At 35.2% G+C, this 17900-nt stretch overlaps 1 protein-coding gene across 2 annotated transcripts in view; it reads right to left on the bottom strand.

Moving 5' to 3' along the window:
• Positions 1-9421: 9421 nt before the first annotated feature.
• Positions 9422-17900, bottom strand: part of GPM6A (glycoprotein M6A) — a 348469-nt gene continuing 339990 nt past the window's right edge. For both annotated transcript variants that reach the window (XM_077144349.1, XM_077144348.1), the window contains exons 5-7: positions 17280-17356; positions 16556-16621; positions 9422-11533 (exon numbers count right to left, since the gene is read on the bottom strand). In XM_077144349.1, coding sequence (XP_077000464.1) covers positions 11381-11533; positions 16556-16621; positions 17280-17356 — 296 coding nt within the window. In that variant the 3' untranslated portion in view covers positions 9422-11380. The remainder of the gene's footprint in view (positions 11534-16555; positions 16622-17279; positions 17357-17900) is intronic.

The raw sequence follows: 17900 nt of genomic DNA, 5'->3' as shown, positions 1-17900 counted from the left end.
CTCGATTACTCATTTTAGATATGCTCTTGAAGGATAACAGACAAAGAAAATGAAAAACAAATCCCCAGGAGACAGAATCTGGGTGAACAGAATTGACAAAAGAATTACTTCCAGAGAGCATTATTCATGGTATAATCAAAGAATTTTCTCCCACACTCAGGCTAAGAGGCCTTCACATAGTCAGCCTAATAATCTGTAACTACAATGAGAAGTGATTGCTTTGTTTCCTTTATTTTTTATTGAAATTATCTATCCTTGATCTACTCATATATTCAGTGTGGAGAGAGGTAACTCTTCTTTCCTAAACTATTAAACCACAAGGATCTAAATCTGGATTTGATTAAATGAACCTGGCCTCATCCAAAGATACTGAACTTTTACTTATATTCAGAGACTAGAGAAAGTTTTTGGTTATTTCTCTTGGTGGAGAGGTAGGGGCTTGCTGCTGTCTCCTTTTTGCCAGGTAGTGGTTGGGTAGGAGATTCAACAATTTTGTGGTTAATCATCAAATAATATCCTTCTTTTTCCCAGATATTTATGTTGATTCTATTTCCAAGATTCTCTTGTCATACTTAGGTGGGACCAGGCAATTGAATTCTGGCCTGGCCCATGCAATTTCCAACATGACATCCTTTTCTTAATCATCTGCCTGCTGAATGGAAAGGTCCAGTGGAGATCTCCAAGGCTCTGGTGGATGGCTAATTCACCAGATAGAAAAACTCCCTGGGTTTCTACAAAACAAGAAAGGCTGTGCTGGCATTACAAGGGGAGAGAGGGTTTTGCACAGCTCTGAGTGGCTACTACTGGCAAGTGTAAAATGATGTGATGGGAACTCAGTATAAGATGGTGGATAGAAGAAACACATTTCCAGTAATAACTTTAAATGTTAATGGACTAAACTTACCAATTAAAAGATACAGATTGGCAGAATGGATTAAGAAACATAATCCAGCTATATGTTGCTTACAAGAGACTCATTTTAGACACAAGGATACAAACAGATTGAAAGTGAAAGGATGGAAAAAGATTTTCCACACATGTTGTAAGCAGAAGAAAGCAGGAGTAGCTATACTAATAGCAGACAAAATAGACTTTAAATGTAAAAACATCATTAGAGACAAAGAAGGACACTATATACTAATTAAATAGTTGATTCACCAAGAAGATATAACAATCATAATGTTTATGCTCCCAATCAAGGAGTTCCAAAGTACATGAGACAGCATTGGCAAAACTGAAGGGAGTGATAGATGTTTCAACAATAATAGTAGGAGACTTCAATACACCACTCTCCTCTATAGATAGAACAACCAGACAGAAGATCAATGAGGAAATAATGAAGTTAAGTAACTTAATAAATGAATTAGGCCTAACAGACATAAATAGGTCATTTCACCCCAAAACACAAGGATATACTTCTTCTCTAGTGTTCATGGAACATTCTTCAGGATAGATCATATGCTGGGGCCCAAAACAGGTCTTTACAAATTTAAAAACCTTGAAAATATCCAAAGCACTTTCTCTGATCACAATGGGATGAAGCTGGATCTCAATAACCACCAAAGAATGAAGACTTTCATAAATATATGGAGATTAAATAACACACTCTTAAACAACCAGTGGGTCAAAGAAGAAATTGCTAGAGAAATCAGTAGCTATCTGGAGATGAATGAAAATGAGATTACAACTTATCAGAATTTATAGGATGCAGCAAAGGCTGTGATGAGAGAAAAATTTATTGCCCTAAATGCCTATATTAAAAAAACAAGAGGGCAGGCATGATGGCTCATTGGAAGAGTTCTTGTCTGCCATGCCAGAGACCCTGGGTTCATTTCCCAGTGCCTATCCATGCAAAAAAAAAAGAGCAAAAATCAAGGACTTAATAGCACACACCCAGAGGAACTTGAGAAAGAACAGCAAACTCACCCCAAACAAATAGAAGAAGAGACTTAAGAAAGATTAAAGCAGAGATAAATGAATGGGAGAACAAAAGAAAAGAATCAATAAAACCAAAAGTTGGTTCTCTGTGAAAATCAATAAAATTGATGGGCCGCTAGCAAGTCTGACAAAAAAATAAAAAAAGAGAGGGATGCAAATAACCAAAATCAGAAATGAGAAGGGGTGTGAACCACAGAACCTGAAGAAATAAAAGAAACCATAAGAGGATACTATGAACAACTATATGCCAACAAACTAGACAACTTCAATGAAAAAATGGACAAATTCCTGGAGCACACAAAGAAGCTACACTGACTCGGGAAAAAATAGAAGATCTCAACAAACCAATCACAAGTAAAGAGATTCAATCAGTTGTCAAAAATCTTCCTACAAAGAAAAGCCCAGGGTCAGATGGCTGCACAGGGAATTTTATCAAACATTCCAAAAAGAACTAACACTAGTTCTGCTCAAACATTCTCAAAAAATGAGGAAAAAGGAATTCCATCTAACTCACTTTATAAAGCTAATATCTTTTTTTTTTTTTTTGCATGAGCAGGCCTTGGGAACTGAACCTGGGTCTCTGGCATGGCAAGCAAGAATTCTACCAGCTGACCAATCATTGCACCACCCAGTATCATTTTAATACCAAAACCAGGTAAAGATGCTATAAGAAAGGAAAACTACAGGCCAATCTCTCTAGTGAACACAGATGCAAAAATTCTCAATAAAATATTAGCAAATCAAATCCAACAGCACATCAGAAGAATTATACACCATGGCCAAGTGGGGTTTATACCAGGAATGCAAGGATGGTTCAATACATGAAAATCAATTAATGTAATACAGCACATTAACAAATCAAAAGGGAAAAATCACGTGATCATCTCAACTGATGCTGAAAAAACATTAGACAAAATTCAACATCCTTTTCTGATAAAGACTCACTCCAAAAGACAGGAATCAAAGGTAATTACTTCAATATGATAAAGGGATTATATGTAAAACCGATAGCCAGCATCATACTCAATAGAGAGAGACTGAAAGCTTTTCCCCTAAGATTAGGAACAAGATAAGAATGCCCACTGCCACCACTATTATTGAACATTTTGCTGTAAGTTCTAGCTAGAGCAATCAGGCAGGACAAAGAAATAAAAGGCATCCAAATTAGAAAGGAAGAGTAAAACTCTCATTATTTGAGGATGATATGATACTGCACTTGGAAGATTCTGAGAAATCTACAGCAAAGTTTCTTGAGCTAATAAACAAATTCAGCAAGGTGGCGAGATATAAAATTATGTGCAAAAAAAAGTTTCTATACACAAGTAATGTCCTCATTGAGGAGTCAGGTAAGGAAAAAATTCCATTCAAAGTAGCAACTAAAAGAATCAACTCCTTAGGAATGAACTTAACTAGGGACGTAAAGGACTCATTCACAGTCAACTATATAACATTCTTAAAAGAAATCAAAGGAGATCAAGGAAAAACGATGACTAAGAGAATAGTGGAGAACATCCCATAGTCTCAATTTGATTATAAAATTGGTGATTTGACAGATGCATTATTGTCTTTAATAAAAATAAGTATCCAGGTGGGCCACGGTGGCTCAGCAGGCAAAATTCTCGCCTGCCATGCCAGAGACCTGAGTTTGATTCCCAGTGCCTGCCCATGCAAAATAAATAAATAAATAAATAAATAAATAAATATGTATCCATCACTTATTAGTGCCAGTAATGGTAGATATTTTACATACATCATCACATTCAATTCACATAACCACCATTTAAGACAAATATATTTTACCAAGAGAAAGTCTGAATTTTAAAGAATTTAAGTGAATTGCATTCTCCAGGTGATTCTCCTGTGTGCACTATTTGCCCTTCTTTAACAGTGGACATCTGAAGTTAAATTGAGTGGATAGTCGCTCACTTTCGGAATGACATGTCTAACACACATTGACAGAAACAATTCTGATTGGTGGTGATGAAATTTCATAAGTTATATCAGTGCCTAAGATCTATTATTCACTGATGTTCTTATAATATCAACCCAGAGAACTTTGTATTCATCTTCCTTCTCCTGTCTCAAACTGATATTGCATATTTCCAGATATATTCTGCCTCTTCCTTTTTAAAAAGCATTCAGCAAAACAATGTCTTGGTAATAGGAAGCAATACCTGACTCTGAGGATGAGAAAGAAAGTGTTGGAAGTTTGATAAAAGCTATGGTATAGTAACCAATCAGAGAAGAAATAGTGAATGTTCTATTCCTAGGAGTCAACAAACCATGGCTCTCTATTGGAACACAGCTATGTCCTTTTATTTAACCATTGTCTGTCTACTATGGGACTACAGTGGAAGAGTAGAGTAGCTCAACTGAGTCATTAAGGTTCATAAAATCTAAAATATTCACTATCTTCCATTTTGAGAAAAAGTTTGTCAACTCCTGTTCTAGAGAAATGGAGTAGGTTTGTGGGCAAATCTGAGGGTTCATGTAAACTTAAGAGAGGTTTGACAGTCTGGGCATGTGTTTTTCTCCAGCTATGTTTAGTCATCCAGGCTTAATTATGGAATAGTGTATAGATGAATTTAATCCAGGTTGGCATTTTACCATGTGAGTTCAAGGAAGATAAGCCATTGAGGATTTCCCAAGGGAAGGAGTACAGTGATGGTCCATTGTAGTGGATTGTATCGTGTACCCCAGCTTGAACATGTTGTTGATCTTGGTCCACATTCTGGCCAGCATAGAACCATTGTAAATAAAATCTTTTCAAGATGTTACTTAAGTTGAAGTGTGATCTAACTGAATTAGGTTGGGTTTAAACCCAAGTAACAAGAATTCTCTTTAAGCAGAGTGAAAGTGAAACAGAAGGAGAAGCATGAAGCTGGAAGTCAATGGAGCTTGGAGAAGGGAGAGACCATCACTATATGCATTGCCACGTGATGGAAAAGCCAGGGAACCCCAAAGATTGCCAGCCAGCAGGAAGATACTGACTCCAAGAGGAAGTAAGCCTTCTAGTCTCTGAAAGCATGACCAGTAAAGACCTGTTATTAAGCCAATCCATTGTATGGTATTTTATTTTTGCAGTTTGGAAACTAAGACATCCATAGAATATAAACTAGTTACAGAGGACATCAAGAACATAAGGTTGCAAATGACTGTAAACACATGTGAAATCAATAGATATGTTTGCAATGGAGTAAGAAAGGTAGCAGATGAAAGTTGGAGATAGGATGCATAATTTTAGATTACAATTATTGGAAATGATGAGTTTTAAGAGCTGACTGCTTGAGGAAGAGTGTGGGATGAAACAATTTGAAGATAGGAAGCAATCACTGATCTTTATAACTGATTTTCCAGGATGTTTACATTAATGTCTTAAGTCTCCACCTAGTTTAATGGAATCTCTTTCCATCGTTACTTCAAATATTAAGTTTATACTTATGTAAATAAGTAGATGTTCTATTAATGGAAATGCTGAAAGTGTGGAAGGTACCTTATGATCCTTGAATGTTAGGACAGATATTAAGACAACCAGGGAAAAAAATCTTAAAATTAATAGAGTCTACTTGTATAAATAACCTATCTATGTGCTTTTGAATTTCCAATTTGCATTTTCACATTGTTTTCGCTAATCTGTAATGGGTACTCCTTACTTGGTGCAAGGTAGGTGGCTTGGAAAGCTTTATTATTTTAAAACCAGGGAAGTTTCAGTCAGGTAAATTATTGTCTTGTTAAACATCATTTACATGCCAAAAGCACCCATTTCTCACTCAAGAGGTTTCTTCTTCTTAGGAAAAACTGATTCTCTGCTCAGAAATAAAATACTATGAAAGATGATGCACACAGTAATCATTTTGAGCATTGTATATGTAGCTAAAAGGCAAATCTTGTATATAATCATGAAGGTGGGAGACTTTGTGTTTTATCTTCTGAGTGATTCAAGAAGATAAGAAGGAAAAGCAATTCTAGCTTCTGTTAAAGTAATCTGCTGGACTATTCAAATTTTCCTATAAATGATGTTAGTATTCCTTTTCTAATAAATTATAATGTTGGTTTTAAAATTTCTTTTATCCCCCGGGAATCCTGTCATTTTATTTGTTGAAGAGTCAAGTTGACATCATCCGTTCTCAGTGTAAATGACTGTAAATAAGATTTCAAGTGCAGATTAATAGATTTAGTATATAGATGAATAGATCTTTAAAAATTAAAGAGACAAAAAAAGAGAAAGAAATCTACCATTCCTCAATGCTCATTAATAGAAAGCACAGAAGTAGTTTGGGTATAATTTTCGTGGATCATATGAGTGATGGCATGTGGATTAACAACTGAGTCAGTCAAGATGGGAATGTTTATTTATGACAATTTGTGTAAATCATTTTGAGAATAAAGCGCCAGTACCTTCTGGACATATCAAGGAAAAAAAAAAAAACTCATACACAAAACCCACCCACACACAGTAGCTCTGGTGCTTAAATGCACATAATAAAAAAATATGTAGTACCCTAAATGATATACAAAAGCAATTATAATTCTTTTTACTGCACATGGCCCTGATGATTTATCCTTTTAGCTGACAAGAAATGACTCACAGAGACAGATTTGCCCAGAAAACCACATTCTCATCAATATGGCCCACAAGAAACAAAAAGAATTGTTAAATCAAATTTAAAAAGCAAACATATTGCCACGAGTTTTCCATTTTCTAGTCAGAGGGACAGTGCTGAGCAGCCAACCAGGATCAGTTCTTCTATGGCTCTGTCCCAGCTTCTGTGAGACTAAGGAATGTTTCATTCTCAGTAAGACTTGTAGGCCCAGTATTTGCTGAAGTATATTGAATAGAGTGGGAAGAAAAAAACCAAAACAAAACACTAACAAAAGAAATAGATTCAATTGTATTTTTACACTTAATAGGTTATTTCTTGATCTAATCTATGCTTTTTCAAATATATCTTTAGCTTTCTGTTTTACATTATCCCCCATGGGATAAATCATACAATTATACTGCTCCTTTCTTTATTTCTCTTTTTTCAAAGAGTAATGGCAGACTTACTTGGATTCACACTTAGTTCCTTTGTCTTATTGTTCATTTCTCCATCATTTGTTTATTTGTTTTGCTTTTTTTTTTGTATTTCCATCTATAGGAGGTTCCACATGTCAAATGCATTTTGAGAAAAATCTAAGTTCATTTTAATATGAGGCCCAAGTTATTTTCAATTTTCAAGCATGAAGGATTTTTATGGAAAAAAAAGCAAAAGCCCTAAAATGATAAAAAGGCAAAATTTCTTTTCCCGAGAAGAAACCCAAGGCATTAGGCCTATTTAAGCCATTAGAAAGATGTTTATGTTTGAGCTAGTACCATTTTACAGAGTTGGTTCCTACTGGTTTAAAATGATTTGTTATCTTGCAAATTTAATAATGCTTTTGTTAGGTATGATGTTTAATTCAAATTTCATCATTTTCAGCATACTTTGGCTATCAGGTTACTTAAATGAAATACTTTTTACAATGATATTGTTGAGGATTGAATCAAGCCCCCACGAAAGACACATTGAAGTCTTAACCTGTATTCTGGGGGTTCTGTTTGTAAATAGGACCTTTGGATGTATTATTAGTTAAGGAGTGGACTCTTTTGTCAACAGCACCTTAGAACTGGCTTTACAAAGAGAGGAAATTTGGACGCAGTCAACAGAAGAGGCCAGAGTCAAAGAAGTCTGAGAGGAGACGGGCAGCCTCAGATGGCTAAAAGAAGAAATGCAAGTCCAGAAATTCCAAGTACTGCAGGAAGCCAGCACGAGATCAGTGAAGATGCTGAGAGGAAACATGGTCTGCAGAGACCTTCATTTTGGACTCCTAACCTTTAAAATCCTGAGACAGTAATTCTTTGTTGCTTAAGCCCACCAGTGTGTGGTATTTGTCACAGAAGCCCTGGCAAACTAAGATATGCTTTCTGACCTTCTGTTATTTAAAAGGCAAAATAAAGCAATAACATAAAAAATCAGGCTGGCTTGCTCTTTGAATGAGTAAATCAGAATCTGTTTCTAGGTTTTAACATAAGAAAAGTCAACTGATTACATCCCCAAGTTAGAGCTGGCCGATACACATTTTATTTTCAAAGTGAATAATTTCCTTGGTCTTAACATTAGCTATGCACGTAGCAAAAGGAAATTACTTGTTTTGAAGATAAAGTGTGCACTCTTATAAAGAGAAATGGAATTCTCAGTTTTCAAAATCATAATAAATCTCATTACTATCAATTTTTTGGAAACTACTATGAATTTTTGTTCGAGTTTGACATTCTTTAAGTTATACTTATTATCTTGTTGCTATATGTGGTGATTTGGAGTTGTGTACCCCAGAAAAACAGGTTGTGAATCTTAATTCCTGTGGGTGTGAAACCAGAGAAAACACATGACCTTTTGATGAGGTTACTTCAGTTAAGGTGTGGCTAACTGAATCAAAGGAGTCTTAATCCTGTTACTGGAGGTCTTATGGAACAGTTCATAGGAAGACTAAGCTATGAGGAGCAACCAGATGGTGGAAGTCAATGGAAACCAGAAGAGAAAGGAGAAGACATTGTCATGTCCATTGCCTTGTGATAGAAAAGCTAAGGAACCCAAAGAATTGACAGCCAGCTGGGAGAAGCAAGCTGTTAGCCTCTGAAATTTTGAGCTAATAAACTCTGTTGTTAAGCAAACACATTGTAGGGTTTTGTCTTAGAGCCAGGAAACTAAAACACTATGCTGAGAATTTCATAAAAACTGGAAAGAATAATCATAATAACTTAATAAGATTTAAATAGGGAATCATTTTCTGATTGTCTTCAAAATGACTTCCTAAAGGATAATTAAGACATCTTATACAGAGCTACTCATAATTATTAAAGATATTTCTAACTTAGACCCATGATACTTCCAATTTACCATTCATAAAAATACCTAAATAACTGAAGGTGAATAAAATTCCTTAGCCTTAAAAATTAACATTTTTATTGAAAATTATTTCATTTCTTTTGAATTACCATCGCTTCTTAAATGAAGAGAAAAACATAGATCCAAAATAAAACACTAAAAAGTATTTTTTCATTTCATTGCTATCACCTTGATATTTTAAAGCAAACCTAGAAATTTTTTTTTTCTGCATTGCATCTTTTCTGTTTCTTTCTTAGTGAAGCACTAAACAAAACAAAAATATTGGAAAATTGGCAAATAACATAACTTGAGAATAGTTCTCATTTGCTAAGCAAAATGACCTGCAAAATCCCTTCCCTCAACTCCTTCCCTTTACTATACTACATGTCACTGCATAGAATTTTCAACTGCACTTTGAAGGGTTAGGTCAACCCAACTGAGGTGAGAATACCAAAGAGATAATAGTGTCTATTTCATTTGAAAAGAATCTTCACACATAGGAAAAGAATAAACAAGACACATGCACAAAAAAAAGAACAAAAAACAAACAAAATAAAACACTGCAGAAACTAATAATAAGTACACAAAGTACACAAGTGTGTTTATTACATTTCGCAAGCACTTTGTTCTACATTTCAAAAACGCCACCATCAAGCTGTTGGCACATTTATGTACAAAACAGATTAATTGTAATGCCTGCTACAAAGCACTCTTTGTGAAAATACAAACTCTAATACCAGAAAAAAAGCCAAAAGCGTCAACATCATTACATAAGTTTAAAAGACAGTTTTAAAAATCATCACAAACTGTTAAGACACAGAACTGAAACACTATAATGTAGAATTAAAAGAAGCCCATTAATACTTTTGCTGAATATCTGTAATACTGCATATATCAGAAAAATGTTAAACCAGTAAGATAATCTAAGTGTAAAAAAAAAGCAAAACCAATCCCAAATGAATTAAATAATACTACAGAATGCATAATCATGCCACAGGTAACTCTAGTAATACCCCCTACCAACTACAAGAACTTGTAAAATTACTGATGATGCATGACTAGTCATTGTACAATGATTGTTTCACCCAAATAAATTTTATTAGAAATGCACTTAAACTGAGAAAGGATTTCACAATGTCAAATCAGTGCACAATACTACCTAGATTTTATACACTGACAAAAATGTCCTGTCAGGCTACATCATTTGAAAAGACACTTTACAGTATTCTTGTAGCATTAGAAATAATCAAATGAAGAGAGTCGAGGTTAAAAACAAACACCAAATTTGGTCCAATAATACTGATTGTTTTTTTTTTTAATTCTTTTGATACAGGTACTTCTTATAAATGAATATGACTGAACATTTGGATAAAATGACTTACTTGAAATAAAAACACACGTATAGCACTATACTTCCAAACAATACTTCTATAGTGGCCTCTGACCACACTTTAAAAAACACTACAGGTAAGCCAAAATAGATTGGAAGGCTGCAAGCAAAGTTATTATATTAATGGAAGCCTTTTCAAATATATCCTACACATTTCAGGGATAGTTTACAAAGGTGCAACCCATTAAAACCCTTAAAGCAGGTAAAACAATTTCTGAGGGATTAGTGTGCTTATTTCTCATATATTACCTTCATAAAGGTAATTAATTTTCCACATTAGCATATTAAAAATTCCAATCCAGCCCCTGCTTAAATCACTGAGAGATCATTCATTCTCCAGCAGTCCACATGTAGTTATTTCCATTAAAATGTCTCTAGACTAAAGTTTAAAAGGTAAGCTTGGTGTCACAATCTTAAAAAGGCAACTAGCCATGCATTAGCTTCACTGGTTCTACATGCTCACAACAAACATGAGTAATCAGAGAGAAATACCTTTTAAGTACATCAAAAAAAATACAATGTTAACAAAGATAAGAAGCACTTTTTTTTTTTTTACCTACTCTTACAAATTTAGAAATTGCACCTTAGATTGATGAAAACATTAACCAGGCCTGTGGTAACGTGGCCACTAATCTTCAGACCTAATTTCTATATTTCAAGAAGAGTCATCATGATATCATCTCTGTCTATTTTTCATAATGTACAATGGTCCCTTTGAAGGTTACCTGTAGTTAAACTAGTTACCGAAATCAAAATTAAAAAGTATAAAAAGCTATTTTCCTTTCAAAAACATAAGAAATAATGCAAAAGGTGTTATGCATAACACATAGGAAGTGGTTAAAAATCAAACAAATATTTGCATTTGACAGTGTTAGTATCTCTGATCTTACAGAACTGTTAAATCAGTTTGAGAAATTTCAAAACAAGGGCTGGAGAGGAGCTCGTAGAAGAGATCTGATTATTCCAATTTAACGAATTAGGAGACTGGGTGCTAAACAACAAAGAATCGTTTTCAGGTGATTCATAAGTCACCCTACACATCATTGATGAGAAGCACTTTCTATTTGACTTTAGGTGGATGGATGGTTGGATGGCCTTTAGGTAAACACCAAAGCATTCAAAGGGTGGAAAGCACGGAGAGGTTTTATGTGTACGCATTGAGCCGCTCTTTGGAGCGGGTGGAGTGGATGTCGTGCAGCTCTTGCTCCTCCTTCGACTTGATATCCTCGTACTTCTGCATCCGGCAGGCATCCTTCACATACGCCCAGTTGGCAGAGAGGACCATAAGGTAGTGAACCTAGTCAAAGACAAAAACCATTTACACTGGAAGTCTGTGCAGCGTCTTCATTGCAGCCTGCTATTAGGAAAGAGGTATTCAAATTACTTATTTATAAAGGAAATATTCACGTGTAAAATGGAACCACAATTTCCACGGTAATGGGGAGCAATAAGACACGTTCCCTTCTCACTCCACCAACTACACTACAACTGCTGCTTCCTTTTTCGCTTTTCCAACTCTGATCAAATCCAAGACTGATTTTTAATCCTTATTGGTTTCCTGTCCTTTCTGCCCTCATTTACCCAAACCATTAGATCACACCCTTCATGTGTATGCATCTATGTTTTCTAATCCATAGTTGGAAATATTCTCCTGTATAGTTTGTGTCTAGTTGACTTGGATTAATGGGACGATATATTGGTCCACCCTACAATAAAAAGAGGACTTACGGACACCTCCAGATAAATCTCTGGATTTAATTTTTGACCTAATTTTCCATATAATCAATGTTGCAGTCTTTACTAGACTGCAAACACAAGAGGGCAGACATTATGTCAGAGGTATGAGCCTATCTACCTATCATTTATCTATCTATCCACGCAGACATTCACAGGGACCAGAAGAGTGCCATGTTAGATAAGGAAACTAACACTGATTTTAAAGAATGAATCTCCTGATTTGACTAAAATTCACTCAGCAATGAGACCAACTTATTTGTTCTTCTCCCTTTCCCTCCCTCTTGGTCCCCAGGAGAGAGAAGGGGATCCAATTCCAAATTGGATCTTAATGAATGACTTGGAAAGAGAAATAAAGTGGTCAGCTATGTATTTTTTACAAGTTTTTAAGGATGGACAATATTTCATCCCCAAAATTCAGTAAAAGAGGAAGCTAAAATTTTGACAATAGTTAAGAGCATATTGAGAGATGGGAGGTAGGCTGGCTCTAGCAAAATATGGATGCACATATAGAATGCAAAGTCAATTCTAGAAAGTGAATATTGTAGCATATTCAGTAATTAGATAGCAAAAAAAAAAGGAAAACCAATTTGACAAAAGGACATAGGAAAATGAAGCACACCCATATGAAGAAGCTATTTTTCAGAATATTTAACTTTCCTCTATAATCTTACACTTTGATCAATGGAGTTTTTTTTTTTTTTTTTTTTTTTGATCAATGGAGATTTTAAGCCACTTGTTGGAAGGGGCTTTGACTTATGCTGTTGCACTCCATGGTATCTACATAGCGAAAGCTAAATGAATGAGGATCAAATAAGGCTTAAATATATATATATATATATATATATATATATATATATATATATATATATATATATAAATTTATATGCCTTTTATTGTTTTTCTGGAGATGTCACGTGCGATGGAGACTGCTTAGGAAGTAATAGGACTCAAAATATTTGTTAAATGAGTGAAGGTATTTTTAGATGTTCAAAAAGCTTCCTTTTAGACTGAGAACATAATTTTATGGGTCAATTTGGCCAGATTATGGTACCGGTTGTTTGGTTAAATGCTGGCACATTTGTTGCTGTGGAGACATTTTAAAAATGTGATTAGCATTGACAATCTATTGACTTAAGTTAAGGCGACCACCCTGTAGGGGTTGAATCACATCTTCCATAGGAGGGAAATTTGGGTCCCAAACGCACGTTCTGTGGGTATGAACCCCCTTGTAAACAGGACCTATGGAGATGTTCTCAGTAAGGTGAGCCCTGACTGAATGAGGGGCTTTAGTCCACTCTGACCGAAGTCTTCATAAAGCAAAATATATTCAACATGGCAGAGAAGCTACTAGGAGCAGCCAGATGCTGGACGTCCACAGAACCCGGAAGAGAAAGGAGAAGACACTGCCACGTGGCAGAAAAGCCCAGAACGTGACAGTCTTCAGGGAGAAAGCATTTTCACGCCAACGCCTCAGTTTTTAGTGTCTGGCCTCAAAACTGAGCCAGTGACTTTCCTTTGTTTAAGTCAACTCATTACATTGTGTTTGTTTAGCAGCTAGGAAACTAAAACACTGGATAATGTAGGTGGACCCCATCTCATCAGTTGACGGTTGTAAGAATGAATAACTAAGATCTCTAGAGGAAGGAATTCTGCCTCAAGACTACACCATCCAGTGCTCTCTGAGTTTCCAGCCTAGCGGCCTTCCCTATAGATTTCAGAATTGCCAGGTCCCACAATCACACCAGTCAATTCCTTAAAATCTCTTAATATCTACATTATATCTGGTTGGCTCTTTTTCTCTAAACAATCCTAATGCAGCCCCTAAATTATTATTGAATATGGAGGAGTGAAATACTGAAAAGAGCTTCAGTATTGCCACAGCTCAGAAATTAGTGCTTCCCAGAGGGTCTTACAGGTATCATTTCATCTGGCCTTAAATGGAGCAGAAGCTGCCAGGCTGTCCCCGGACTTTGTGAACAGTGGCCCCTGGCATCCGAGAACTTCTTATCATCTTTGAAATACAATGGGGCCGAGCCAGATTAATTTTAATATGAATTCTTATAACCCTTTCTTTAAATTATAGATGATGATTTAAGTATTTTGGTAGAGTAGAATTCAATTGGATTTTCTCATCCTTATTAATACAGACATAATACTAGTTAGCCATATTGTGAGCATAGAAAGAGATGGTGAGTGATGAATGTGTTTATGTCCATAAAACACTTGACATTGCTTTCAACAGAGTACGTTTCCAAGTAATGGGGCCAAGAGTAGTTAGTTCTGTTGATAGTGGTTTTAGTACCAGCAACAGTAGCAATATTTACATTATCCATGTTTCTTAAAATCTGGGTATGACCAGTGTTAATACGCTAGAAATACTGATAACAATAATTTAAGCTAGTAACAAACAGAGTGAAAGGGAGCGAGCCATTGATAACAGCTTTAATCAGAGAGAGAAAATACCTCTAAGAGGAGGTTTAGTACTTAAAAATAAATGCTAAATAAACACTTGCTATTGGAAATAAAACATTATTTATAACTTTATTTCTAAAGAGATTTAAACCATAGATTCCCTAAGCAGCGCATAATGCCTACATCTCTAGTATCATAAATATTTTTATAAGAGAACTGTTTCTAAGTAAGCACTTTTTAGAGACATTTAAATAACATCTCACAGTTAAACTGGTATTTTTCCCTAGTGCATGCCTGGAGGGAAGTTTTCACACTGACTTTTGTATGTATATATTTATAGCAATGCAAAAAGAGCTGCGCATGTGGTGTATACTGGCTGAACATAATACATACATGTGCCCATAAAAACTACCCGCTTTACAGGCATGTTGTGCAGAAAAGAAATTTACAGATGCTTCCTCTGATCTGATGGTCAGGCTGTGCGCTTCCTGGGACCACGAAATACTTGGAACATCACAGGCCAGAACTTGTGGATGTTTCCCCAGGGCAGTTTATCATTAATTTTAGATTAAGAATATAAGGATTTTGATTATTGTTTTTTATAATCTTTCCATTTAATCACAACATGATCATAGTCTGAAATAAAACCTGTCTGTAGAGATGTATAGTCACTAAATGTAAAACACTGAGCAATGTTTAACAAAGTACTTGAAAACTGATTTTGACACTGACGTAGCCTTGGTAGATGTTTTTTAAAAAATCATTTTTAAGGGCGGGCCGCGGTGGCTCAGCGGGCAAAGTGCTTGCCTGCTATGCCGGAGGACCTCGGTTCGATTCCCGGCCCCAGCCCATGTAACAAAAACGGAGAAACAAAATACAATAAAAACAAGAAAATGTTTAAAAGATGTTTCCCTTTCTTCCTCCCTTCCTTCCTTCTATCCTTCCTTCCTTCTCTCTGTCTTTCCTTTAAAAAAAAAAAAAAATCATTTTTAATAAATTAGAAACAGATCCGTTAAAAAGTGTTTATGAAGTTACTAAAAATAACTGGTCTGATATGGCACATTAGCACTGTCTCATCTGTCCTATTTTTGGTATTTGACAGGAGATAAAAACAATCTTATTAAAAAAAATGTTCCTTTCACCCACAAATTAGACAATGTATCAGTACCATAAGCAAAGGTATTAAATAAATCCCAATTAATTCATCATTTTAATACATTGAACTGGCTATAACAGTCGTAAGGTTACTGATAACCTAAAGTTCTATTCTACTTGTCTTCTAGATTTTAAAAATAAGGACTAAAAGGGGGTGCGAGGGTAGTTTGGTGGTAGAATTCTCGCCTGCCATGCAGGAGACCAGGGTTCGATTCCCGGGCCATGCACTTCCCAAGCAAAGAAACCAACAAAAACGAACAAACAAAAAATTCAGCAAATGGTGCTCCAATAATGGGATACTCACATGGAAAAAGAATAAAATATGACCGTGCCATACAGCATACAAAGAAAAAAATTAAAGAAAAAAGGATAAAGACCTTAGCCTCAAAAGCTATTACTGTTGCTCAGAGTTCTTGTTCACTGTAGACAGTGGTGCTCCCGTGAGCAGAATGGAACTTATGGTGGGTTACAAAGGAAGAAAAAGGATCTATTTTTGGTATTTGACAGGAGATAAAAACAATCTTATTTAAAAAAAATGTTCCTTTCACCCACAAATATGGTAAAAGCCCAATGGGCTGAAAGAGGAGGTAGTTCTTAAATTTCCTAAGAAAACTAGCGTCTTTTTTAAAGAAAAATAAATTAATACTAATTTCACAAATACCTCTGCATGGCAACATTTACATTCTTATTTAAGGAGGAAAAAAAGATAATGGAAGTTAAAGATATAATTTTTATATTAATAGTAACGTAATGTCTAAAATTCTAATGAACTTACTTTTTGTTGATGTTACCCCTATTATTGTTTTAATTGTTGAACAGATGACCAAATATTTTTTTCATTAAGCCTTGTTTTCCACTTGTTTATTTATCCATTGCTCCCATTTTAATTTTTGATGACATTAAACAAATTTGGTTCTTATAAACTTCAGACACTAGCAGAAAGTTATTATCTCTACAAGCAAATTGCTTTGTAACTGCAACTGGAAGGGGACGCATAAGATCGCGGAGGTCTTACCATGGCAATAACTGCTGCTCCGGCTCCAGCAAGCGCCACAATAAACAAGTGGAAGGTCATGTTCAGCTGCAAAGGAAACCACAGAGAACTAAAACATGTGTCAGATTACAAGCAGAACAGAGGTCATGACTGCTGATAGCTCATGAGCCAGAACTTAGTGCACCTTTAACAAAAGGAACCCTATGATAAAATACCTTATCAAGAAACATTACATGAGCTTTTTTTTTTAACCTGCAAATTATTTAAATCCTTGCAACAGCATCATTTTACTATAATTTCATCATAATGATAAGAACATAATTTATATATGGCTTTTATTAATTTCATAATATAAAGTTATGGTATCTCTTTAAAAAAAACTACATATTTTTCAGGTGGTTCAGTGGTAGAATGCTCTCCTTCCATGCAGGAGACCCCGGTTTGATTCCCAGACCATGCATACCCCCCCCCAAAAAAAAAAGAATAAACCATACTCTTTTCAACCTTCATTAAAATATGAAAGTTTCTAGAAAAAATAAAAATATTTGGTATAATTTTAATTGAAATGTGCATTGTACCTCAAGCATATTTATTCTCCAATGCCCCTGTACAACACCACTGAAAGTAAAAATTGCCTCTTCAAAAAAAGAGGGGAGGGAACTCAGGGTAGATTTAATTATATATTCTTCAAAGACCAAAATGAACGGTAAATTTCTGACAAAATTAAGACTGTAAAAGCATTTACCTCTGTGGATTCACACATCCTCAGGAAATTCTCAGAGATGGTGCAAATTTTCTTTTCTTCTCCAATTGTCACAATTCCTATAACATGTTGGAAATTCCAATTTATATAAATGTTTCCAGGAGCATAGAGAGAGAAAAAGGAACTTTCAATAATAAAATCTAAATGAGTTCTATTTTAATACTATAAGGAAACAATTATTCCTCAGCTTTCAATGCATTTAAAACGGGAGACCTTATTCCAACAATGAATGATATTTCTAAACAGAAGGTGCAAACACATTTCACCTTCACACAGTTTAACACTTTTTCAGTCTGAATTCAATTGAATCCAGCCACCAAAATTTTCAGATTCACTTGCAGCTAATGCATTGGTTTGGTCCATTATGTGAAAGTGTAGGCATCACAGTTACTTTGGTAATTATGCCCCAGGCTGTGCTGAAATCAAGAACCAAATTTGTCTGGTTGCTACACAGCTTCAGTTAGTCTATAAAGGTGTTTCCCAAAGGAGCAATTTATCCTCTGCTGATAATGAAAACAGTGCTAGTAAAGGAGAATAAAAAGCTGCAATCTCATTTATATTTACCCTTGCTTTACTTGGTTCATGGACCAACTGCATCAGAAT

The sequence above is a fragment of the Tamandua tetradactyla genome, chromosome 26 (genome assembly GCF_023851605.1).
Source record: "Tamandua tetradactyla isolate mTamTet1 chromosome 26, mTamTet1.pri, whole genome shotgun sequence".
Lineage (NCBI taxonomy): Eukaryota > Metazoa > Chordata > Mammalia > Pilosa > Myrmecophagidae > Tamandua > Tamandua tetradactyla.
Note: the sequence above shows the minus strand (reverse complement) of the source record. Positions and strands in the feature narration are given on the sequence as shown.